The sequence below is a fragment of the Chinchilla lanigera genome, unplaced genomic scaffold (assembly GCF_000276665.1).
Source record: "Chinchilla lanigera isolate Chin_1 unplaced genomic scaffold, ChiLan1.0 scaffold00090, whole genome shotgun sequence".
Classification (NCBI taxonomy): domain Eukaryota; kingdom Metazoa; phylum Chordata; class Mammalia; order Rodentia; family Chinchillidae; genus Chinchilla; species Chinchilla lanigera.
Genome location: NW_004955491.1, coordinates 5,390,873 through 5,416,241, shown reverse-complemented (window position 1 = coordinate 5,416,241; position 25,369 = coordinate 5,390,873). Strand labels below are relative to the sequence as shown.

General features: G+C 58.8%; 1 protein-coding gene across 1 annotated transcript in view; it reads left to right on the top strand.

The window, feature by feature from the left end:
- Kcnh2 (potassium channel, voltage gated eag related subfamily H, member 2) overlaps nucleotides 1-24,798 on the top strand; it is a gene marked incomplete at its 5' end in the record, with an annotated part of 30,798 nt that extends 6,000 nt beyond the window's left edge. Inside the window, 13 exon segments of the mRNA XM_005404800.2 lie at nucleotides 10,747-10,911; nucleotides 11,885-12,328; nucleotides 12,859-13,070; nucleotides 17,073-17,501; nucleotides 18,205-18,592; nucleotides 18,924-19,123; nucleotides 19,534-19,786; nucleotides 21,044-21,237; nucleotides 21,542-21,641; nucleotides 22,039-22,308; nucleotides 22,389-22,575; nucleotides 22,929-23,106; nucleotides 24,251-24,798. Of these exon segments, the coding sequence (XP_005404857.1) occupies nucleotides 10,747-10,911; nucleotides 11,885-12,328; nucleotides 12,859-13,070; nucleotides 17,073-17,501; nucleotides 18,205-18,592; nucleotides 18,924-19,123; nucleotides 19,534-19,786; nucleotides 21,044-21,237; nucleotides 21,542-21,641; nucleotides 22,039-22,308; nucleotides 22,389-22,575; nucleotides 22,929-23,106; nucleotides 24,251-24,400 (3,170 nt within the window). The 3' untranslated portion in view covers nucleotides 24,401-24,798.
- Between the last annotated feature and the right edge of the window lie 571 nt (nucleotides 24,799-25,369).

Here is a 25,369-nt window from a genome sequence, read left to right as displayed (position 1 = left end):
TGGAGCCTGTGTGTGGGCGGATGGGGGTGTCTCTGGAGAAGAGTCGATTGGCTTCTCCACTCTAGCAGCAGGCCAGTTGCCATGGCAACAAGGTCAGAGGGCCCCCACTGAAACAGCTGATGCTGCAGCTGGGGGAAGGGGTGGAGACCCCGGGCCCAGGCTGCTCCCCAGTGCACCGTGCCTCCAGAACCCAAAAGGTGGCTAGACACGGGCAGGGCTGCTGTCCCCTGACTTGGACCTTGGGCTCCTAGGAGCTCAAGGAGGCCCCTCTGGAACTGGCTTTATGCTTCTGGACCTCCTGCCACCCTGCACATGCTGGGCCTTCTTTCCCCCGGCCTCATGTGCATCTTCCCCACTCTTCCTGCCCCCTTAAATCAGAGGCCCTGTCCTCCTTTCCCACTTCCCACATCCAGCCTCCAGGCCCTGTGTGGGTCTGCGTTGGTGAAAATGAAAATTTTTCTTGAAGTGGGAAGCCCTAAGGCTAGGCAGATGGGAGTCAAAGGTTGGTGACCAGCTGTGTTTGTCTTCTAGATAAGAGAAGCAGCCCTCAGTGACCCTGCAGGAGCTGGAGCTTAGAGACAAGGGATCTGTTTTCCATAGAGCTGAAGGCCATGGGGGTGGTCTGTTCATCTTGGTAAGGGTGTCCCCCTTCTGCTGGCCAGGACCTGGTGCCTGTCTCCCTCTGAGCTGTACGGGGGCAGGCTCCCCTGGCCTGCTGGGGGCAGGGGAAGGTTCTTGTCTAGCCTCCGCGCTGGGTTGAGGCTGTGTACCCCCCTGTGCCCTCGGCCTGGAGAGTGTCGGAAGGGCGACTCCCTGTTGTGTCTCCGGAAGGCCTGAGAGGAGCTATGTAAATATTTGTGCAGAGCTGTCTGGGTGGAAGCAGAGTGGATGGTGGCCTTGAGGTCTGGGGATGGTGCCCGGGGGCAACAGGAGGGGTGGCTTGGGGTGTGAGATGGGGTGACTGGGGCCTCTTTTCTGCCTAGAGGTGGCTTCCTGTGTGGTGTGATTTGAGGGATTCCGAGAAAGCCTTTTCACCCATAAACACTTACCCAAGAGGGCCTGAGCGCATCCCCTTGGGCTAAAAATTGTCTTTTTCTTGAAAATCAGTCTCTCTCAGGGATCCCTGTGAAGGGGCAGGAGCCTGGGCAGTATCTGGCATCAAGGTGAGAGGTTAGCAGAACTTTCCACCTGCCTTGCACGGAGGCCAGGAGGTCAAGGCCGGAGAGGAGTGTGGGGGACACCTGGGACAGGCACCAAGTGTGGGCGAGGCCCCACGGTCCCCTCTTCCCCTAAGGACCTTTGTGCTGTGCAGTGGGCTTGGCTTCCAGGGAACCTAGCTCCTGTTTGGCCGCTTGCCTGCTGGCCTAGGAGCGCCTAAGGGCCCAGCGTGTCTTGCCCTCAGCCCGTGTCTCCCTGGATCCCAGCACTGAATGAACTCTCTATGTCTATCTTCCCTCTGCAGGCTGGGAGCTCCAGGAGGGCAGGGGCAGCCGTCTTGTTTTCTGCTGTATCTGTGTGCCTCAGGGTAGTGGGAGCTGTTCAGGTTTGCTGAGTGAGTGAGCGAGTAAATGAATGAATGAGTGGGTGAGTCAGTGAATGAATGAATGAGGTGGGTAGTGCTGTGTGGGAGGCGAGAGACTGTGGGGCAGTTTCCAGCTTGGTTACAGACTTGCTGTGCGACCTTGGGCACATCACTTCCTGTGTCTGGGCCTCGGTTTCTCATTCTGAAAGGCCTTGGGTAGGATAATAACAGTGTCAGCCTGGGAGGGCTCGCAGGGGTGCGGAAGGCTGTCAGGCCAGAGGAAGGTGGAACCGAGGGGGCCTGTTGTGTTGGGGAGACATTGTAGGGTGTGGGGAGGGCATCGGGGGCTCGTAACCTTGTCACTTGTGAGGACAGGAGGCCAGGTGTGGGAACAAAGCTTAGAGCTGCCGAAGAGAGCCAAGCTGGGTGGGGAGATGGCAGCTTCCTGGCAGCGCAGGGACACACTCATTGTTGTGACTGCACCTTACGCTTTGTGAAATGGGGCTGGTGCTTCTGCACAGGTGGGCCACACCGTGTTCTTGGAAGTAGGCTCACCGTCCTTTCGCAGGAGGGAGGCTGCTTGCAAAGACTGAGGGACTTGCCCAGGTTTACCCAGCTGCTGGGACCCTAGGGGGACAGGAGCTCAGCGGCCCTCAACTCTAGAGTCTCCCCTGGCGTGGACCGTAACACACGCAGGTGGCCTGGCCCCAGAGGCCCTTTGGGTGTGTGATGGGAAACCTAGTTTAGTCTCAGTCCTTGTTTGCTGACGAGGACTACAGCACCTGTCCCCTGCATCCTGTGGGCGAGAGTGTTTCTCAAATATGTGCAGAGCAAAGCAGCGTGTTGTCCTGGGCTCACTGGGCTGCCGGGTAGCAGGGTGTCCCCCACGTGTAACTGGGAAAGCGAGCACGCCCACCCGGAGCCCTGCTCAGCACCCCAGCCTGTCCCTCGGCTTCCTTCCCAGGCTTCTGCTGGCCCAGCTCCCCAGATGATGGAAACCCCAGCAAGCCCTTATGTTCGTGTGTTTTCCTTCGCTTTTATTTTATTTTTTTTCGTTCCCTTTCATCTTGCTCCCCAGTCCTCTTATGCTCCCTATAGGCAGCCATTCAAGTGTACTTACTGTGAATGTGTTGCTTGCATATGTTCTTGCAAATGTGTATTTTGTCTGGATAGATGCATATAGATTTAATTTATGCAAATGATGCTGTGCTATGTTATATTCTAGCGTTCACTTTTCTTACACAGGAGTATGCCTTTAAGCCTGGTGGAGCTGCTGTTGGGTATCTAGTCTGTGGCTTCCCACTGTGGGGTGTGGATCCTTTGCATGTTGCCTGCCCACTGTCTCAGGGAAGGACTCCCAGATTGTCTCCACCCCCCTGTCCCCAGCAATGATGGTGCAGTGAGCACCCTCATACCTGCCCTTCTGGACATGTGTGGGGATTTCTGTAGGGCACATGCCTAGGAGTGGGATGGCTGGGTTTCAGGATACGTGGATCCTAAACTAAGTACTGCCTGCTTGTGCATCAGGTTGGCTGTCTCCACCGTCACCTGAGTAGAGCCTGAATTTCCTACACCCCCAGATCTCTGCCACAACTGGCCCTATCCACCTTTCTCATTTTTGCCAGTCTAAAAGATGAAAATGCTATCTTGATGTTTTCATTTGCGTTTCTTTGATTTCTAGTGAGTTCCAGTGTCTCTTAGGCTTGATAGCCTTTTGGGCTTGGTTTCCTGTGAATTGTTTGCATATGTCCTTTGCTCATTTTTTTGTTGAGGTTTGTCTTTTGTTTCTGTGGATCTGCCTGAGTTGCTTGCATAATCTAGAGATACAAATGCATTTTTCAGTATATATCCCCAGATATTAATTCCTTGTTGAATTGAAATACTGTAAATGTCTACTCTCTTGCAGTCTCTGTCCAATTTATTCAACAGAGATTTTTTTTCCTTTTTTTGTGGTGCTGGGGATGGAACCCAGGGCCTAAGTGTGTGCGCGCCAGGCAAGCACTTTATCACTGAACTACACCCCTAACCTTTTAAAAATTTTATTTTTGGGACGAAGTCTTGCTAAACTGTGTAGGCTTGCCTTGAATTTGTAATCCGCCTGCTTCAGCCTCCTGAGTAGCTGGGATTATAGGCATGTACCACCGCACCAAATGTAAAGATATTTAATTTTTATATAAATGAATCATTGACTTTTAGCTTTCTTTGTGCTTTTGAAGTCCTACTGAGGAAATTATCCTCCATCCCTGGGCTGCAGGTCTGCCTTTTCTACTATTAATTTAATTATCTCACCTTTCTCCAGTGGGTCCTGAATCCACCCTGAGCCTTGCTTGGATGTGCTGTAGAGTAGGGATCAAGTTTTATTTTTTCCGTGCAACGAGCCAACTTTCCCAAGACATCCAGCCGGTTTTTTTCCGTTGAACTTCTGGGGCCACCTCTCCCATATGTTAATTTCCCACATAGCCATAGATCTGCCTCTGCATTCTGTTCCAAATGGTTGTTTTTGCATCAGAACCACATTTAAAAACAACAACAATAAAACTGTGATGTTTAGTGTGTCTCAGTATCTGGTAAGGCAAATCCTCCCTCTTTGTTCTTCTTTTTAAAAGTTGGCATGGCTATTTCTAGATCTTTTTCCTTATAAACTTCAGAGAAAGTTTATTGAATTCTTGGAAAGGAAAAAAAAAATACCAGAGTCTTGACTGGAATTATATGGGTTTTGTAGATTAATGTAGGGAGAATTGATATCTGCTTTGTTTGTCCCAATCAAGAACTTAGACTATTTCTTCATTTACCAGATCATTTCTATATCTTTTATGTTCCCACTGTGCATTCTTGATCAGTCCCTAGCTACTTGATAGTTTTTGTTGCCTTTATAAAAGGTATCTTATTTTTTACTATATTTTCTTGTTGTTCGTTACTGCTGCAAAAAAATGCTAGGTATTTCTTTGGTGAGCTGATCTTGTATCTGGTAGCCATGCTGAAATCTCTTCTCAGAGCCGGGCATGGTGGCCATCATCCCAGCACTTGGGAGGCTGAGGCAGGAGGATCGTTTTGAGTTTAAGGCCAGCCTGAACTGCATAGTGAGACCCTGTCTAAAAAAAAAAGGTGAAATCTCTTCTCAGCTCTAATTGTTTATCTAGATTTTTCTAGCTCTCTAGGGAGATGACCCTATGTCTGCAAATAAGGCCAGTTTTCTTGCTTGAGTTTGGATGTTTGCATTATTATCATGTATTTCAGTGCTGTTTACACTGGCACCTGGATTTGCTTATGGGTCTTTCAGAGCCCCACGAGAGGGCCAGCCAGAGAGGAATTGTTGGCTTAATGATCAGAAGGTGTGGCCTACTCAGTGGCCTATGGCAGAGCTGGAATTGGGACAGGCTTTATTTATCAAGGTCTCCCCAGGCTCGCTGGGGTACACTGGGAACCAACATATAGTTCTAGAAGCTTACAGAGCACCAGAGGAGGGCAGGGAGCCCCAGACTCTCCCTTCGCGGGTGGCAAGTGGCAGCTCTGTGTGCAGGCTATGTGTGTGGGGTCACAACGACGGGGTCTGAAGGGACCCGAGGCTCAGGTGTATCCCAGCTGGTGCAGCGCTGCTTCTGGTCCTCTCCCCGCAAGCACCAGGCCTTAGCCTCTGCTCTGTGGTAGCTGGTGACCAGATTAATGTTGCTTCCAGGAAAGACACCTGAATTCCCATGGCACCTTGGTCCGCCGTCCGGACACAGGATGGGGGACCCTGTGGGTGTGAAATGGGTGATCTGTCCTGAAAGGGTGGTTGTTGGGCCCACATCTGGGAGGGAGGTGAGAGTGTAGGGCACAGTGTTCACACCTGCTGGAACTGCAGGCCGCCGCTCAGGGGCCACCAGCAGTTGCTCCAAGGATGTTCACCCAAGGGCTGCCCCTAAGCCAGGCCTTCTGGCCTCATGTCTTGACTCTGGGCTTGTGGGGAAGCTTGCCCCAGAAGCCAGCCTGTGGAGATCTCCTGTGTACGGGGTGTGGCTTTAGAAATCTTCCCGGGGAGCATTCAGGAAAACATGTGCAGAGGAATCCCAGAGGGCTGGCGGGGAGTTGGACGGTAGTGGGGTCAGGGCCGTCAGGCAGGAGGGGCCGGAGGATGCTGGTAGGAGGGCACTGAGGCCAGTCTCCTGGGACTGTGCATGGAGCTGTGGGGCAGCTCTCCCCAGGTCACTGTGACCTTGTCTCACCTTCCCAGGGCTTCTCAGGAGATTAGCTCTAGCGTGCCCTGGGCCGGGGCTTTGGTGTAGGTTCAAATGCCTGTAGCGGCCGTAGGCTCTATATGGAGATCACTGACAGGGCTGGGCGGAAGGGCAGGTGGAGAAGTTGGTCTGGAGGAGCTCCTCAGAGTGTTCCCCAAGGCTGCATTTCTCACTCCTGGACCCAGGAGCATAGGATTAGTCTCTCTGTCTCTTCCTCTGTCTCTCTCTCCTACACACACACACACACACACACACACACACACACGCACACGCGCACACACACACACACACACACGCACACACGGCCAGCCTGAGGTTCCCAGCTCCATCTCCTGGGCCTGTAATGTCCCTTGCCTTCCCTAGGCCCCTGGCTGCCCATGAGAGCGGTGTTAGCGACACGGTGGCCCCTGGCCAGGAGCTGCTCCTGCTGCATCTTCCTGTCGCCGCCACCCAGCTAAATATAACCTGACACTGCACAGCCCTGGGCTGCAGCTCCGGAGACAGCTTCTGCCTGGGGGCGGACAGGGCCGACTGTGGCCCCAGCCTCCTGCCCTCAGCGTGACTTTGGGCCCATTCCGGGCACAGCTCCTCCTGCTCAGAGGGAGGCGGGGAGGTGACCAGGGTGAGATGCTCGAGGTCACCTTCCCTGCAGGGACCTGCCACACTGCCTTGTTACGGCTCTGGATGCTTCCGTAAGGCCATCTGTCACCTCATCTGGTACCCAGCACGGGAATCACTTGTCCCCGCTCTACCCACAGTGTAAGCTCAGAGAGGTGGGCCACCTGCCGACAGCCACACAGCAAAGGAGAACGAGGCCAAGAGCTCAGGTCTCCCGACGGCAAGGCAGACTGGCTCAGCGTCCCAGGGCTCCTCTGCCGTCTGGGTTACTCCCTCTTCCTCCATCTTGTCCTGTGCACCAAACTGGGGCCACATGGAACACTGGCTGGATGACGGCTGTGGGCCGACCCTCGGGGGTGAGGGAGCCACGAGCCCACTTGGTTTACAGGTGAAACAGCTGCGGCTCCGACCCCAGGAGGTGGCCAGGGCCGCTGAGGGCCGCTCGGGTCCTGTACAGGGCTCCTCTTCTCCTCGCCGGTTGCTGTCAGAGCTACATATGGCTCCTTCTGAGACCTGGGCTGGGCCAGCTGTGCCAGAGGTGGGAAGTCAGGTTTGGGGTGCCGGGTGGTGCCCCTAACCCTGGGGCTTTTGGATGCTGGGCAGGGACCCTGGGCGAGGATGCCTCCCCAAGCGGGAGCGGGCACCACGTGACAGCAAGCCAGGTGCTGTGTTCTGGTAACAGGGACCTTCCGTGGGGTCCAGATGCGCTGCGCCTGCTGTGGCTGGATGTGGCCCGGCCTGGTTCTCCCGGAAGCCCCTCCCACCGTCCTGTCCCTGTTTAGTGACCTGCAGTGAGCCGCGTGACCTCCGAAGCTGCCGGGAGAGAGTAGCTGCTTGCTGACATGTGGCTGCCAGTCCACGCCTGCCTCCCTTTCCGGGTCTCCATCTCCATTAGGCCGAGCAGGGCGGGCTCCTCACCCAAAGCGGGGTCTTTCCAGCCTGGCTGGGCTTCAGGAGGAGGGTGGCAGGTTGTGTTTTGGCATCAGCCGTATAGGTGGGCTGGCCCAGGGACCCGGTCCATTACTGGGACCTGTCCACCATGTGCTCCTCTCCCCCTTCTCAAGTTTATGGAGCCCCTCCCTTGAGCCAGGCCCAGCCCCCTCCCGTATTATTTTACCCCCGTGGCCCTGTGGGGTGGGCGTGATTACTTGTCGCAGATGTGCACTCTGGGAGGGTGACTGGCTCTGGGACCCTCCAAAGTGATAACAATGCACAAAGACCACCTGACTTCACAGCCTGTGCCCTCTTCCCTCCCAGAAAGGGGAATTCCGAGTCCAGTTGACCCCTCCCCGCTGTCCTGGCTGCCCCCTGCTTCCCCAAGTTCCTGCTGCCTGGGAGCGTGGGCCGTGTCTGCCACAGAGTGGCTCCCGGTGGAATTGCAGCCTTGCCCAGCTCCCGGCCGCCTGGCCCGTCCTAAGGCCGCCTCTGAGCTGCCCTGGGTGAGCTGGGTCACTGGTGGGAGCCAGGGCAAGTGGGAGGGGAGGGGTGCAGGTGAGGAGCTGGGGCTGGGTGAGGCGGGATCTGGGCTATACGGGCACGCTGGATGGCTGTGCCACTTCCTGATGCAGCTGAGCCACTTCTCTTGGCATTTCTTCTCTGCCAAACAGTTACATGGCTAGGACACCCTCAGCTGCTGTTTGCTCTGTGCTGATGCCCTGCTGTGCACCCCTGGGCCCTGTCTCTGGCCTGGCTGACCTTCCCCTGCCCCCAGGGACCCTCACTTCTCCTGCTCTCAGTCAGTGATGGGGAGGGGTGCTACCTGGAGCCAGGCCAGAGTACTGGGAGCCTCCGGCTGGCAGGCCTGGCAGAAAAGCTGACATAGGTGGTGTGGCAGCTTGCAAAGGACCAAGTCCACCAGACAGGTGAGACAGTGCCACAGAGCGGGGGCCTACTGAGACCCCGCTTTCCTTCCTTCCAGCAATCCTCCACCTAATCGCTCTCTGCTTCAGCCATTAGCCAGGGCTGGGGAGGGTCACATTTTTGGAATAACCAGGCCTTTGATAGGATTATGTAAAAGGAAAAATTTCTTGAATGTCAACAAAGGGAGGGGACTGGGGTATCTGTGCGTGGATGTGTTTCAGGGTATGGGAGAGGCTGTGCGGTGAGGGAGGCTTATCCCAGATTTCCTGCATTGGGAGGGTTTTTGTTTTTGAGATGCGAGGGTCCTGGGGTTGCAATCTGAGATGCCAGGGTCCTTGGCTGGGGGAGTTTCAGAATGCAGAGCTGGCTTCTCCTGCTGCATAGCCTGGACTGAAGTGGGCACAGGGTGCCTCGGACTGAAAGTCAGAATTGTTGGGAGTCTGTCTTAGGGGCAGATCCTCCAAGCCATCCGGAAGGGCTGGGGTCTGCTTGGTTCCAGACTTGAGCGCTTGGATTTCCAAGGTCCTGGAGTGAGTGCTGGGGTCTCTGGAACTGAGGTTCCCTGGTCTCCGGCCTCTCCTTAGTCCAGAGGAGGCCAGGCTCTGCTCAGGCCGCTGCCGGCCATCACCATATTAGGGCATAAACTCCAGGCGGTTGTCTGGGTGCCAGATGGGCTCCAGCTGGGTCCAGCCCCCTGCTGCTCCAACACCACAGCTGTGTGTCAGAGGCCGGAGGTCAGGGGACAAGAGCGGCTGTTGGAGGGAGACCCAGGCAGAGCCCCTGAGCGCAGGTCCCTAGCAGGGCCTGGGATAGGGTGAATGGCAGGATATGGCTCCTCCTCACCTTGAAGTCACCTGTTAAATTGGCTTCCGGACCTTGTTCCACTTAGGCTGTTGCCCTGCTCCAGTCTCAGCCCCGTCCTTGAGGAGCCTACCTGGAGCATGGCCAGCATGTCCCGGGAGGCAGGCCTGTGCGTCCCCACTGGCCTGTGACATTGCCCCCCACATCCCCTGGCTGGCAAGTATCAGGCACCACCTGACGGTGCCAGCTGTACCCTGACTCAAATCCCCGTAGCCCCCACCCCCATGGTCTGCCACCGGGCTGGGCTGACGAGATACAGAGGGGAGAGAGGTGAGCAGGGGGGACCGCACAACTCCTGACCCCCACCATGACCGCTGTGGGTCCCTATTAGCATAGGCTGGTTCCCATTAGTCCAGGTGCGAGGCCCTGAGGGAGGGGATGTGGAGACTGGGGGGGACAGAAGGCAGAGGGATGGAGGGGGAGGTAAGATGAGGAAAGACGGGAGAAGAGGAACGTGGCTGGGTCCTGTGGAGGGGAAGCAGGATGTCACTGTGTCCTCCTGACTCACCAAGGGTGACTTCCCGGAGGCAGGGCTCTGAGCGGGGCCCTCGCTGGGGCTGAGGGCTCAACCTAAAGTGGCATCTTTTAGAGAGCAGCTTGGTGGGGGGTTGTGCTTGACGGAGCCAAGGGGGACCAGTGAGCTGACCTGGCCTGGTAGGAGGGCTCTGGGGGACAGAGACAGACTGTGGCGGGGAGCAGGGGGAGAAATCAAGGACAGGGAGGAAGCCAAGGAGACACAGAGGAAAGGTCTGGAAAGCTGGGCTTTGGTGAAGGGTCAGTTTTCTTTAGCTCTACTACGTCACCGAGCAGCGCTTCCGTGAAACCCAAGATCGCGTGCTTGGCTGATGTGGCAATGCCAAGTTGCCGTAAGGTTTCGAAACTCTTGCTTCCAACTTCTGTACTTATCTTGTTGTGACTGACACCGTGGCTGGGAACCAATCTTCAGAGAACAGAGGCGGAGACAGATAGCAGTGACCAGGCATCTGCAGCACTCAGGGCCCGCCAGGCCTTGCCCCAAGCACTTAGCAGCGTCCACTTATTTAATCTTTACAGCTCCTGGGAAAAGTTATTTTAACTCCTATTTTGTAGGTGAGGAAAATGAGGCACAGGGTGTTAAACAAGTTAAAAGCAATGCATACATCAGTTCACAGCAGAGGCCAGATCGGAGGCCAGAGATTCAGGGCCTGTAGAGCCTGTGGGTTCTTCTTGCTTGTTTTTTGGAGACAGAGTCTCGCTTTACAGTTCAGGCTGGCCTCGAACTCATGGCAGTTCTTTGGCCTCAGCCTCCTGAGTGCTGAGATTACAGCCGTGGGCTTGAACATGGGGCTATACTGCTTTGAACGAGGGAAAAAACAAAGGACCAGGAAACAGGTGAAAACACAGAATGAAAGGCTCATAAACCAGTGAGAAAGAGGGCAAGAGGGCTAGAGGCCTGGGGTAGGCAGAGAGGAACACAGGAGACAGTCTGAGGCAGAGGGAGGGACAGGATGCAGACTGGCAAGCATGTGGCCAGGGGCGGGGTCAGGTAGGGAATTGTGGGGGCTCTCGGGGAGGCGGAAGTGGCTGGACCCTTTTGGGCCTGGGGGTCCATCCTGGCCAGTTTTATAGCTTGCGGCCTGAGGCCACACTCATGTTTTTCGAGACAAGGTCCCATTTTGCACTCTGCAGGGAGCTGCTTCCTGTGTCTGGTGGACGTGGTGCCTGTGAAGAACGAGGATGGCGCTGTCATCATGTTCATCCTCAACTTTGAGGTGGTGATGGAGAAGGACATGGCGGGGTCCCCAGCTCGAGACACCAATCACCGGGGGCCCCCCACCAGCTGGCTAGTGCCTGGTAAGTGGACAGACAGGTAGAGGGGCAGGGCCCAGAATCAGGAATCCTTGTGCCAGAGAGCCTGCGCAGCTCTCCTGAGGAGTGGTGCTCCAGCCCCACTCGAGCAGCCAGGTGGCCCTGGCCACTGAGAGCGGCTTTGTCTGCTTGTTAGAGAGCTCTGTCTCGAGGTCTCAGATCCCCTCTCTCCGTGGAGCTCTTGTCCTCTGGTCTTTGATCCTGGCCTGGCCAAGCTCCCTGAGTGGCCTTGGCTGGTGGAGAAGAGGCTGTCCGGGAAGCTCACTTTGGCCTCACCTTTTCCCGACCCAAAGGCAGGATCCCCTGCCTCCCCCAGGATGGCTTCATTGGTTTAATTTTTGCAGGACAAAACTCTTCACTCCTTGGTTTCTCAAGCTCTGACACGACGTTAATGACGCTAGCCTTATGGGTGCTGGCTGCCAGTTGTCAGGGAGTGGGAGCAAGAGGGGGGCATCATTCCCCCTCAATCGGTGCAGGCCCAGCATTGATTGTGTGGCCCCCGGCAGCTCCCCAAGGAATCTAGGCTCAAGTTTCCTGCTGTCTAAAATGGAGATGATGGGTAGGGCTTGGTGGTGGACACCTCAGCACTTGGGAGGCTGAGGCAGGAGGATCACTGCAAGTTTGAGGCCAGTCTGGGCTCCATAGTGAGTTCAAGGCCAGCCTGAACTACAAAACGGGACCTTGTCTCAAAAAACAAAAACAAATTAAAAAAAAGGAGATGGTGGTACCTACCAGTGCAGTTGTGAAAATCACAGAGGACTTAGGGAGCAGAAAGTTGGAAGTGGGAGTTGAATAGGATTAAGCTTTAATGAGATTGGCTGGTCTTCAGGAGGTGAGTTCTGTGCGTGGTGTTAGGGCTGGCCCATCATGGTCCCCGGATCCCTGTGGCCAGCACTCCAGTTCTTGTGCTCTCTGGCAGCTTGCAGTCCCCATGCCACTGGGCTCCCTCCTCCCACAGGCCGAGCCAAGACCTTCCGGCTGAAGCTTCCTGCACTGCTGGCCTTGACTGCCAGGGAGTCGTCATCCATTCGGCCAGGGGGCACAGGTGGCGCGGGTGCCCCAGGGGCTGTGGTGGTGGACGTGGACCTGACGCCCGCGGCACCCAGCAGCGAGTCACTGGCCCTGGACGAAGTGTCAGCTCTGGACAACCATGTGGTGGGACCGGCGGAGGAGCGGCGCGCACTGGTGGCCCCAGGCTCCCCGCCCGCCAGTGTGCCCGGCCCTCCACACACCTCGCCCAGGGCCCACAGCCTCAATCCTGATGCCTCCGGCTCCAGCTGTAGCTTGGCTCGGACGCGCTCCCGGGAGAGCTGCGCCAGCGTCCGACGAGCCTCCTCGGCTGACGACATCGAGGCCATGCGTGCTGGAGCGCTGCCTCCGCCCCCGCGCCACGCCAGCACCGGTGAGGGCACATGCCCAGCCAGCTGCCTTGCCCTTGCCCCGCCAGGCCTCCTCCCTCTCCCCCACGTCCTGGGGACCTGGGAGCCTGGGAGATGGAAATGCTATTAAGCACTCATTTAATCTCATTAAGTGGCCTTTTACTGTATTAAATGTTCATTCATCCCATTACATTCTTCCACTCACAGAGCCCTTGCTCGTGCATGGAGCTGGCTGTCCCGGGACGTCCTGGGGCAGGGAAGACCATGGGTACTGGGAAGGGCAGGAGAGGTCACAGTGGCTCCTGATACCACCTGGCCTCTGGCTGTTTCAGTGCCCACTGAACAGGCCCTTGCTACATCTCATATAGCGTCATGCCTGCTCCCTTAAAATGAGGAGGGGCTGGCCTTAGCTGGTTTCCATGACGGCGGGTCTCTTGAGTGGAACTTGATGGCCAGGCAGGGCCCAGGCTCCACCCCAGCCTCGGTGTTGAGTGTCTGACTGTCCTCCAGCCCTGGGCCGCCCACCTGACCCGGCTTTGCCTCTCCACCCCAGGGGCCATGCACCCCCTGCGCAGCGGCCTGCTAAACTCCACCTCAGACTCTGACCTCGTGCGCTACCGCACCATTAGCAAGATCCCCCAAATCACCCTCAACTTTGTGGACCTCAAGGGCGACCCCTTCTTGGCCTCGCCCACCAGCGACCGGGAGATCATAGCACCCAAGATAAAGGAGCGGACCCACAATGTCACCGAGAAGGTCACCCAGGTAGGTGCCCAGTGGCCTGACTCCTCCTCACCTGTGGGGAGCTTCCAGCGAAAGCAGCGGGAGCAGGCTGTGGTTCAGAGGGGTGAGGTGGGGGCCCAGCCTGATGAGCTGCTGGTGAGGATGGGGAGATGAGCCCTAGAGAGGGAGGTTGGAGGGGAGGTGGCCCTGGGACAGGCAGGCGCAGGTAGGTTGGTGGGTGGTGGCTGGAGCAGACCGGGTGAGGACAAGACACTCGAGGTTAGGGACATGGGAGGGCCGTGATGGGTGGGCGAAGCCATCAGGAGGAGCTTCCAACTGAAAGGGGCACAGAGGTCAAGGTCAGGAGGGTCCTGATTCCGCTGGGCGAGGTGAGGCAGGTGGCAGCTAGCGGGCGGTGGGAGGTGGCCTGGAGGTTCCTGTCTTGTCCCACAGCCTGAGAGAGGCGTTTCCTTCCCTTGTGAGGTGGGGCGGGAGGGATCAGGTCCCTGAATCCCCAGCCAGAGAAGACCACCAGCCTCGGGGCGTTGACTAATGGGACCCACTGCAGGGCCGACCTGGTTCTTGGTCCCCTCCTGGCAGCAGGGGGGTCGGGGGCCAGCCCAGCCCCTTCTTCACACCCTGGCCCAGGGAAAGTGGAGGGTCAGGAGTGGGATCCCTGCAGCGAGGGCGGGAGGAGCCCAGGATGGCAGAGGACCCTGTCCTCAGCCGCCCCCTCTGGCCTTGGGCGCAGTGGCTGCCTGGTTGGCCCATGTGAGGGAACAGCCCTGCTCTGGCCTCCTTGGCCGGCGTCCTGGCCTTGGTCCTGCTGCCTCTGGCTCTCTGGGTCTCTGCCAGGTCTCCATCCCCTCAGCCTTGACTCCAGAGCATCGTCCCCCTCACCCCAGGCCCTTATCTGGACGCCTCCGCCTCTCCCCGCTGGTTCCCGGGTCTCTGTTCCCACCCGGCCCTCTGGCATGTGCCTTGCTCCTGTGACAGTGGCATGTGCCTGTGTGTGGTGGGTCGTGCGCGTGTGCCTCTATATGTGTCTGTGTGTCCCTGCCAGTCACCGGGCGTCTCTCCATCTCTGGGTGTCTCTGTCTGACTCTGGCTGGCTCGGCACTGGCCTGGCGGGGCGGGGGTGTCGGGGAGACCATTAATCTGCGGTGACAGGCCGGGCTGCCGGGTGGAGGGGGAGGGGCATGGGCTGCGGGAGCGGCTGCAGCAGGAGCCGGGAGCGGGCCGCGGGGGAGGGGGCCGCTGGCCGGGCACGGGGTGGAGGGGCGGGCACGGGCGGGGCCGGGGAGCCCAGTGTGGCGGGGTGGGGACCTGGGAGGAGGAGGGGCCGGCCGGAGGAACCACCTCGGTTCCCACCGCAACTGCTGGGCTGGCGGCAGGAGAGCAGAGCACAGTGCCCTGGCAGCCGGGCCCACACCAGGGGCCATGGGCAGCGCCAGCCAGGCAGGCTACAGACCACACTCACTGCCCAGGTGACCCCAGCTCTGGGGCTCAGCTCCTGCCACCCTGGCTTCATGCCAGCGGTGGCCCCAGCTGCCACTGGGCCAGCTCTGGGGGCGCAGCCTGGGCTGGGAGTGCTGCTGGGGTTCCAGTCAGGTGCTGGCCAGGGCCTCAGGCCCCCAAGCAAGCAGGCTGGGGGCAGCCAAGCCCTCCATGGCGGCCTCAGCAGGGAAGGTGAGTGGGACAGGGGCTCTGCGGCCCAGGACCCAGAAAGGCCGAGTGAGGCGGGCTGTTCGCATCTCCAGCCTGGTGGCCCAGGAGGTAGGTGACGCCCCAGCCCTTCCCCCTCCTTTGCAGGGTGGTGGCACTGAGGGGAGGCGTGTGGCCCAGAGGGCTCTGGCTGCAGGGTGGAGAGAGGGTTTCCAGGAAGCAGGGTGGTTTGGGGAGTCCTGGGGTTTGCCTGTTCGCTCACTCTCTTCCCGGCCTGCAGGTCCTGGGTTCCCAGTGTTTTCCTTCCTGGGCGGCCTCTCCCACTTGCACCAGTGGCTCGGAATGCAAAGGGAGGAGAGGGACAACAGGAGTTAGATGAGTGCCAAGAGAGGATGGCGGGGAGATGGAGGGAGGTGAGGAGCCAGTGGGCAGAGACCCCAAGAGGTTGGTGAGCAACAGCTAAGTCTGGCATGGAGGCACTGGCCTCCCTCCCTCTGTGCTGGGAGCGGACCCTAAACTTGGCGGAGGAGCTTGGCTTCCATTCAGGGAGTCTGAGGAAGTGGAGGTCAGAGGGCACTTGAGGGGTGGTGAGGGCATGCAGGGCCCCAGGCAGGTAACCCCCTCCAGCCACCTCACTGCCCCAAGTGGCTGTCCTCTGTTAGAGCCTAGAAGGGGGCTTGGGGTGAGTCTGAGAATCTCCCCCCGTCACCTCCACCCATCTACCCTGACCCCCCTCTGCTTGGGCTCACAGACTCCTTGCAGCAGGGGCCCAGGTGTAGATAGGGTTCTTCTCACCCACAGGACAGGAATGGGGGTTAGATCAGAATTCTACAGGCTTATGCATCAGCTGGGTTCCATACCTGGCCCAAGGCTGACCCTTGGGCAGATGAGGCTGGTGAATCCAGACCCTGCATCCCAGTGGTACCCTACACGTGGGGCTGCGGGCAGACTTGGGAGCGCGATTGCTGCTGTCCTGGGTGCTCCAGTAAAGCCCCCGGGCCTGACACCTCAGGCACAGGGATGAGTCCTATTCCAGGGCAGCTACCCTCTTCCGCCCCTGGTCTGTGGGGTCCTGGCCGGTTCCTTTTTCAGTTCCTCCTTGACCCCTGAAAGGCCACTGTACCGTGCACATTTGCCCTCTGAGCTACGGAGAAGCTGCTTGGGTCGAAGGCTGGGCTGGTGGCTGTCCACAGGGTCCTTGCCTGCTCCGGGCCCAGGCTGCTTCTGCCTTCTCCAGGGCTCTGTGTCCATCCCACGGTGGCCAAATTCCTAACTATGACTCATCTTAGCTCCCAGTTATTTACCCTAAGGAGATGTTCTCCAAGCAGCCCCACCTGTGCAGGGCGCCAGGGAACTCTGCCTGAATATGAATGGGAGTCCTTGGGACTCCTTCTAGCCCAGAGGCCCGAGGGTGCCCACTCCTGGGACTCAGTGCTTCTGGGGGGTGGAGAAGGCCTTGCGTCCAGCAGCCCAGGGGGCACAGGTCCGGGGTTGGAGGCTTTGGGAAGGGGCCGTTGGCATGAGTCAGATTCCCTGAGAGGGGATTCTGAGTGCAAGGGCAGACAAACGAGCTCACACAGGCTTCCAGGACAGTGTGGAGAGCTGGCCTAATTCTCCCTGGTTTGGTTTGGGAGAACGTGTGCTGTGATTAGCGTCCCCTGCTCTGGGAGGTCGTGCTGCTGCCCCCAGGAGATCCTGTGCATGTCCCAGCGTGGTCTCCTCTGTGCTGGGCTGTGTCCTCTATGTCCCTTCCAAAGTGTGGGAGGCTGCCCTGGGAGAGAGGGGGGTTGGGAGAGAAGCGGGTGGGAGTGTCTTGGTCCCTACCCCCCAGTGGAGGGGTCTGAGACTCAGTGGCTGGTGTCCTTGGGCTGGTGGCATGAAAGGCCTGGCTGAGAATTTCAGTGACCATTTTGTGTGTTAGGACTCTGGCTTCTGGGGCCATTGCCCAGGCTGGGAGCTGTGTTGCTTGAATCTCTTTCTGGACTAAAACTATAGGTGTGTGTATGTATATGTGTGTGTGTGTGTGCAATCTTGGGGTGTGGGAAGATTGCATAGTACCTGTTACAGTGTGAGGGTCTGGTCTGCATTGCTAGTGGCTGGTGGTACCAGTACCAGGGTTTACTGCAGGGCACACTGTTTTTGAGTATCTGGGAGCTGTCAGAACTGTGGGGAACCAGCAGCGGAGAGGACCCCCTGTGCTGTGTGGCATTCTGGGAACTCTAGTGCCCAGCTCCGAGGGTGGTCAGTAGCTCTGGCTGCTTGACTGAGGGGTGAACATTCTGATGGAAACCTTTTGGCTTCCCCTTACTCTCCTTGGCCTTACCCTCGAGGTCCCATGCCTGTCCCCACCCTTCACCTGAACCTTCCTCACCCGCCCAGGTCCTGTCCTTGGGCGCTGATGTGCTCCCCGAGTACAAGCTGCAAGCACCGCGCATCCACCGCTGGACCATCCTGCACTACAGCCCCTTCAAGGCTGTGTGGGACTGGCTCATCCTGCTGCTGGTCATCTACACGGCTGTCTTCACGCCCTACTCAGCCGCTTTCCTGCTGAAGGAGACCGAAGAGGGCTCCCAGGCCCCTGACTGCGGCTATGCCTGCCAGCCACTGGCCGTGGTGGACCTCATCGTGGACATCATGTTCATTGTGGACATCCTAATCAACTTCCGCACCACCTATGTCAACGCCAACGAGGAAGTGGTCAGCCACCCCGGCCGCATTGCCGTCCACTATTTCAAGGGCTGGTTTCTCATCGACATGGTGGCTGCCATCCCCTTTGACTTACTCATCTTTGGCTCCGGCTCTGAGGAGGTGGGGTTGGTGGGGAGGCAGAGGGAGTTGGGGAGAGGGGAAGAGAGGCTGGGAGGGTGTGGATGGAGGGGGAGCTTGCGGGAAGTAGTGGGGTGAAGAGGGTGCAGCAGAGAGAAAGTGAGTTGCACAGGTACCTCAATAAATCCCCGCTCCATCCCTCTCTCCGTATGAGCTACCTACAGCGTTTAGGGGCTCGGGGGCTCCTTTTGTAATTTGCATACCCAAAGGAACCATCGTTTTTTAAATTTACACAGGAGTGCCTTAGAAGCTAGTGGGAGGCATACTGGGGTACTGTTGCACCCTTTGGGGCGCTCTTTTTTGTGTTTTTGAGATAGAGTCTAGGTAGTTCAGGCTGCCCTGAACTCACGATGTGGCCCAGGCTGGTCTTGAACTCAGGGCCATTCTCCTGCCTCAGCCTCCCGAGTTCTGGGCTTGCAGGCGATCATCCCCGTGCCCAGCTGGGTTCCCTTTTCCTCATTCTCACTGTGGGGTGGTGGCCATATTGCCTTAAGCTGGCACAGAGGTTAACGCAGCAGGCTGGGTGCAGTCATGGAGGCACTTCATGCAAGGCGGCTTTGATTAGTAGGAAGACGTTCCGGGAGGAAGTCTTGGGGAGCTTCCACTGCAGTACCCTCTGCAAGGCTTCAGTGTCCCCTGCTCCTCGTGTGCCTGCCTCCTGACTGTGCCCCCTCTTGGCCCCCAGCTCATCGGGCTGCTGAAGACCGCGCGGCTGCTGCGGCTGGTGCGCGTGGCGCGGAAGCTGGACCGCTACTCGGAGTACGGGGCGGCGGTGCTCTTCCTGCTCATGTGCACCTTCGCGCTCATCGCGCACTGGCTGGCCTGCATCTGGTACGCCATCGGCAACATGGAGCAGCCGGACATGAACTCGCGCATCGGCTGGCTGCACAACCTGGGCGACCAGATCGGCAAGCCCTACAACAGCAGCGGCCTGGGCGGGCCGTCCATCAAGGACAAGTACGTCACGGCCCTCTACTTCACCTTCAGCAGCCTGACCAGCGTGGGCTTTGGCAACGTCTCACCTAACACCAACTCAGAGAAGATCTTCTCCATCTGCGTCATGCTCATTGGCTGTGAGTGTGCCTGGTGCCGGGTGGGGGTGGCGGGGAAGAGCCCCGGGGGGGGCAGAGAGAGCAAGTCGGAGTCCCCCCACCCCGTCCCCGTCCCCCATGTAGAGATCCAGGGCCCACCAGCAGGACCCGATTTGGAGGCTGGGACACCAGGGCAGGAGAGCGCTGCAGGCCGGCGTGTGTTTGAGTGTGTGTATGTGTGTATCCACTCTCAGACTGAGACGTGACCGGACCACGGGTGTCGTTGACCTGGTGCAGGGCCTGAGTGGAGGGTCCCCGTGGGCGGGCGGGGTCCCTGCGGATGCTGATGGCTCCACTCACCCACGCCCTCCAGCCCTCATGTACGCCAGCATCTTCGGCAACGTGTCGGCCATCATCCAGCGGCTGTACTCGGGCACAGCCCGCTACCACACGCAGATGCTCCGCGTGCGGGAGTTCATCCGCTTCCACCAGATTCCCAACCCGCTGCGCCAGCGCCTGGAGGAGTACTTCCAGCACGCCTGGTCCTACACCAACGGCATCGACATGAACGCGGTGAGCACTGGCAGGGGGCGTCAGATGGTCGTGGTTAGTGCTAAGAAGGACCCTGGGGAGCATGGCGCCTCCTTTGCCCAGCAGCAAGCTGAAGCCCAAGGGGCCCCTTCCTGGGAGAGCTTTGCCTTTGGGACAGGTGCGTACTAGGCCCTTCACATAGGCGATGGCATTGAATCCTACTATGGCCAGAGGGAGGACTTGGTCCTGCACTTACCTTGAGAACACGGAGGTCTAGAAACCAAGGTGCCCAGCCAGAGGTGGTGCAGCTGGAGTGGGAACCCAGGTGCTTCCCAGAGCACTCTGGGAACATCCCAGATCTCTGGGGCCTGGAAGCGCAGGTTTCCCTTAGACCGAGGTGTGGGCCGTGCTGGGGTGCGGGTGGCGTCCTGAGCCATTCCACCCTCCCTCAGGTGCTGAAGGGCTTTCCCGAGTGCCTGCAGGCTGACATCTGCCTGCACCTGAACCGCTCGCTGCTGCAGCACTGTAAGCCGTTCCGTGGGGCCACCAAGGGCTGCCTGCGGGCCCTGGCCATGAAGTTCAAGACCACACACGCACCGCCGGGGGACACGCTGGTGCACGCTGGGGACCTGCTTACTGCCCTCTACTTCATCTCCCGGGGCTCCATTGAGATACTGCGGGGCGACGTCGTTGTGGCCATCCTGGGTATGGGATGTGGGTGACTAGCAGATGGGAGATGACTGCTAAAGCCCAGAGAGGCCTCAGCTCTCTGAATAGGCAGTCACTGGGGTGTCCGCCTGGGGTTGCTGTCAAGGTGTCTGGTTCCTTTAACTTATCCATGCTTAGGACTACCAGAGGGGGCAGCAGAGAGAATCCTTCAGGGTCTGGGGTTCAGAACTCTGGGAGTTTCCGGGTTCCCCTGAATTTCAGGGAGCTTTATGATCTCCCCATAGGCAGATACTTCTTGCTTCCTTAAAGTAGGACCCAATATAGATGCTCCAGGTATGCAGTGGAGGGGCAGGTGCCTACCTGGGGGCTGTGCATAGATTTCACTAGGTCAGAGGGTTCCCTGCAGCCTCGAGCAGTCGAGCAGTAGCAGCACGTTAGGCCCCTATCAGCGTGTCCAGAGGAAGGGCGTCCCGCCCCTCCCCCTTGCAGCTCTCCCGCCCTGCCCTGGCCCACCTGTGCCCGTGAGTCTGCACGTTAGGGGTTTCTTGGTCTTGCCTGTCTTTCACGTCACCCTGCATGCCACAGGGACAGATGCATCAAAACGATTTTGACCATGGCTCACGGAACATTCTGGATTTAAAAAAGAATTACTTTTCTTAGTCCACGTTTGTGGCGCATAAGGATTGTATTCATCAGGAGGAGTTGGTACCTGTGCATGACACATCTGAATCTTCTTTGCGACTCCTTCCCTGCCCCTCCCTCACATAGGTTTTTATTTCTCAGTTCAGCATAAACACACACACCTACTCCTCAAGCAGTCCCCCAACAGCTCAATCAAGTTTGACCGCAGAGCAGAGCATGCGGTCCATTCTGTTCTTTTTCGTTCTGTGACGAGATAAGCTCTACTACCTTATTTTCTCTCGGTTACACGGGTGCTGGTCCTGGTTCACTGCACTGTGCTTGTCTGTGGTTTGAAGGGTGTGCTTCTGCGGATGCAGCTATTGAGTTCGAGAGTGTTTGGGACATGTGGTTAAGGGTTCATAGGAGGATTACAACCCAAGGAACTCAGAGCCACCAGCAGAGCTGGGGCATCCGGGGTGGTCCTTTCGCCTGGGTCCTACTTGCTGGGAGAACCAACCTTCCTGGCTCCTCCCTCAGGCGTTGCAGGCTACATGGCAGATGCCTCCTGGGGCCCATGATGCTGGCCCCATGGGCTGAGGTCTCTGTCCGCTCCGTGGCCCCCATGATGCTGGCCCCATGGGCTGAGGTCTCTGTCCTCTCCGTGGCCCCCAGGGAAGAATGACATCTTTGGAGAGCCTCTGAACCTGTATGCACGGCCTGGCAAGTCCAACGGGGATGTGCGGGCCCTCACCTACTGCGACCTGCACAAGATCCATCGGGATGACCTACTGGAGGTGCTGGACATGTACCCTGAGTTCTCAGACCACTTCTGGTCCAGCCTGGAGATCACCTTCAACCTTCGAGATGTGAGTGGGACATCCGGAGTTGGCCTCTGCCTCCAGGAGAGCTACCTGCTCCTCTTCCGGCTGTGAGGCTGTCCCTTCACTGTGTGACCTTAAGGTGCTGTTTCTCTGCCTCGGTTTCCCTGTCTGTCAGGTCATACGACAGCCATACCAGGCTGTGAAAGTCCCACTTCAGCCTTGGGCCAGGGGCAGAGACCCAAGGAAGTGGGGAATGGGGTGGGGGTGGGGGTTTCCCCAGAGCTCCTTGTATTAACGAGGCATCAAGGCTGAGGGTGCTGAAGGGCCCTGACGCCGCTCTTGGTTCCAGACCAATATGATCCCGGGTTCTCCTGGCAGCACCGAGTTAGAGGGTGGCTTCAACCGGCAACGCAAGCGCAAGCTGTCCTTTCGCAGGCGCACCGACAAGGGTGAGGTGGGCGAGGGGCGGGCAGGGAGGGGACAGGAGGGGCTGGGAGGGGAGGATGACCCCGGGCCCCTGGACCCTCCTGTCCCTTCCACGGTGCCCACTCCCCACTCCAGCTGTCCAAACAGTCGGCCTTTGTGGCCCCCTTGAGCTGACGCCTCCTCCAGGAAGCCTCTCCTCAGCTCCAGGGCAGGTGAGGGGCTGTTTGGTCCTCACAGGGCTGGAGTCTTGGGCCTTGAGATGTTGAGGAGGGTGGATACAGACAAAGGAGGCCCTACAGGGACACCGTAGGGGTCCAGGGGTCCCCAGAGTTCTCTGAGGTCAGGAGCAGAGCTGCCCAGGGCATCCCCAGCCTGGACCCTAGCCCCTCCCCCCTGAGGCCCCATCTCTTTCCCCTGCAGACCCTGAGCAGCCTGGGGAGGTGGCGGCCTTGGGGCCAGGCCGGGTGGGCGCAGGGCCCAGTGGCTGGGGCCGGCCAGGAACGCCATGGGGAGACAGCCCGTCCAGTGGCCCTTCCAGCCCGGAGAGCAGTGAGGATGAGGGTCAGGGCCACAGCTCCAGCCCCCTGCGCCTGGTGCCCTTCTCCAGCCCGAGGCCCCCCGGGGAACCACGGGGCACGGAGCCCCTGACGGAAGATGGTGACAAGAGCGACACGTGCAACCCGCTGTCTGGTAGGGGCGGGGCGGGGCCGTGGGGGGTGTGGCGGGTGTGGCTTTTCTCCCCAGCCTCACCCCTGCTCTCCCTGCTGCAGGCGCTTTCTCTGGGGTGTCCAACATTTTCAGCTTTTGGGGGGACAGTCGGGGCCGCCAGTACCAGGAGCTGCCTCGATGCCCTGCCCCTGCCCCCAGCCTCCTCAACATCCCTCTGTCCAGCCCGGGCCGGCGGCCCCGGGGCGATGTGGAGAGCAGGCTGGATGCCCTGCAGCGGCAGCTCAACAGGTAGGGCGGATGACTCTGTGTGTGTGTGTGTGTGTGTGTGTGTGTGTGTGTGTGTGTGTGTGAGAGGCAGGAAGTGGGCTTTGCTATGGGCATAGGAGTCTACTCTTTGGTCCCCTGGCGGTGTCCTGGGGTAAAGGGAGAGTTCTGCTGAGTCTTGGCCAGTCTGTAATCCACTCTTCCAAGCCAAGTTGAGCCAACGCTATCCACACCCAAGGTGCAGAGGGAGCCTGGGGTTGACCAGCTGCCTGACCCCACCCCCAGGGGGTCTCAGAGTCAGTGCCTGGCATCTCCATTTCCCTGAACATCCTCCTTCTCTATGGGACCCAAGTTTGCCCTCCCTCCTTCTTGCCCAGGCTGGAGACCCGGCTGAGTGCAGACATGGCCACTGTTCTGCAGCTGCTACAGAGACAAATGACACTGGTCCCTCCTGCCTACAGTGCTGTGACCACCCCAGGGCCCGGCCCCACCTCCACCTCTCCCTTGCTGCCCATCAACCCCGTCCCCACCCTCACCCTGGACTCGCTTTCTCAGGTGAGTTAGTCCTGAGCCCCTCTCCAAGGTACCCTGGCACCCCAGGCCTGCCTTTCCTACCCTGCTTTTTCTATTTGCTGTGTCCCTATCTGCCCCCCTGTCTGCCTCAGACCCCCAGCACCCCATCCCTTCCTTCCTCTCACCGAGGAGCAAGGGACTGGAAACCAGCAGCAGAGTGACTCAGGCTCCCCTGGCATCATCTGCAGGTCCAGCGCTGATGGAGCTACCTGAGCCTGGGACCGGGTGGGGCATGGTCCTGGGCCCCTGCTCTGGTCTTCCTCTCTGCCTGTCTTGGACCCCTGCTTTCACTGTATTACAGTGCTGTTTTGAAGGCTGCTGGCAATTGTGCTGAGGCCAAGCCCAAGGGGCAGCAGTTCCTGGGCCTGCTGGGGGCGGGCATCAGGTGCCCTTTGTCCTCTCCTGAGCGAACACATGTGCTTTCAGGCTCCCGGCACCAGTTCCTCAGGGTGGAGAAGGGGGCTGCTCCGGCTCCCAGAGGCGGCCTAGGATTTGCGCCACACGCACCCCCTTCCCCTGGCACCGCTCCCCCTCCCATATGCTGCCTGCTCCTGTTTGCAGACACCAGGGCCCACGTCAGCGAATGTGCCAGTCTCCCTTCACAGCCTCCCCCGCAGAGATCTCACCAGCACCGCGTCAGCACCCACAAGCCCCTCCCGCCTGCCCTGGCGCTCTCCCTGGCCTTCAGAAGCCTGGCCGCCAGCCTGTCTCCGACTCCAGTCTTGGAGTTCTTTCTAGAACTGCAGGGAGGAGCACTCTCTGTCCCTGCTTCTGCCCCAGCGCAGAGACTCCTTATTCCAGGTTAGGTTTGGATCCAGCAGCCAGGTTCCCCAGGTGAAAGAGGCTGCAGCCTGAGTCTTGCTGGTGGGAGCCAGGCCCCCCGGGGCAGGCGCAAACCCCTTGGCTGCCCCAGCTCCGGGCTCTTGCGCTGAGAGTGCATTTCTGTGCTTCCCGACACAGTGCCTCACCTTTGTGGTCCCTGTCCTTTTCTGTCTGCTCGGGCCCTTCTCTTGTGCCCACCTGACCCTCCTCTCTGTCTTCTGTGGCCTGGATCCTCTTGTCCCCCTACCCGCTTCTCCTCCTCCTGGGCCTTCCTGCCTGCTCACACTCTGTTCTTTCTTTGCAGGTTTCCCAGTTTGTGGCGTTCGAGGAGCTTGCCCCGGGAGCCCCAGAGCTCCCGCAAGATGGCCCTACTCGGCGCCTCTCCCTGCCCGGCCAGCTGGGGGCCCTCACCTCCCAGCCCCTGCACAGACACGGCTCAGACCCGGGTAGTTAGTGAGGCTGCCTGGTGTGGACACGTGGCTCACCAGGGTTCTGCGCACTGCCTGGGCCGCTCCCCTCGGAGGCCCTGGCCAGGAGGCCCTGGCCGTAGAGGGGAGACCGGTGAAGGAGCAGCTCCTCCCTCGCCCTTGGGACCATGTCCTCCTGCAGTCCCCTGGGCCCCACTGGGAGGGGCAGGGGCAGGGCCGGGCAGTGGACAGGGGATCTGTGGTCCCCCCACTGCCCTGGGGGCATTAGCTGGTCTAACTGCCCGGAGGCACCCGGCCCTGGGCCTTAGGCACCTCAAGGACTTTTCTGCTATTTACTGCTCTTATTGTTAAGGATAATAATTAAGGATCATATGAATAATTAATGAAGATGCTGATGACTATGAATAATAAATAATTATCCTGAGGCGACTTGGTGGTTTTGGGAAGGTGCAGCTGGCACCTGCTCTGTCCCGGGTTCAGTTCTGGGTGCAGGGTCTGGGTCTGCCCGGCACAGAGGTCTGACCGCCCGCATATCTCGGGTTTGTGTGTGTGCACACAGTCCATCCTCAGGGCTTCCCGTGTGGCCCTGCGTTCAGGGTAGCAAAGAGCCGGGTGGCCTCTGGGTTAGAGGTAGGCCTGGCGGGCTGCTCCCCACCCCAGCCCAGCCCCTTGACCATGCAGCCCCAAAGCCGGCCCACACTGAGGCCACCGTACACTTGTTCCCTATATGCAGGCTGTCACGCGCTTGTCCCCCTGAAGTACTTCATGAGCCCAGCCCCACACTCGTCCTAATTTGCAACTCTATTTGGCATTTTTGTTTTTTTAAATTTTGAGATGGGTCTTTCTATGTAGCCCATATTGACCTTGAATTCACTCTGTATCGCAGGCTGGATTTGAACGCTCAGTTATCCTTCTTTCTCAGCTTCCTGAATGCTGGGATTACAGATGTGCACCACTGCACCTGGCCTGGTCTTATTTTGACCCTATATAATTGT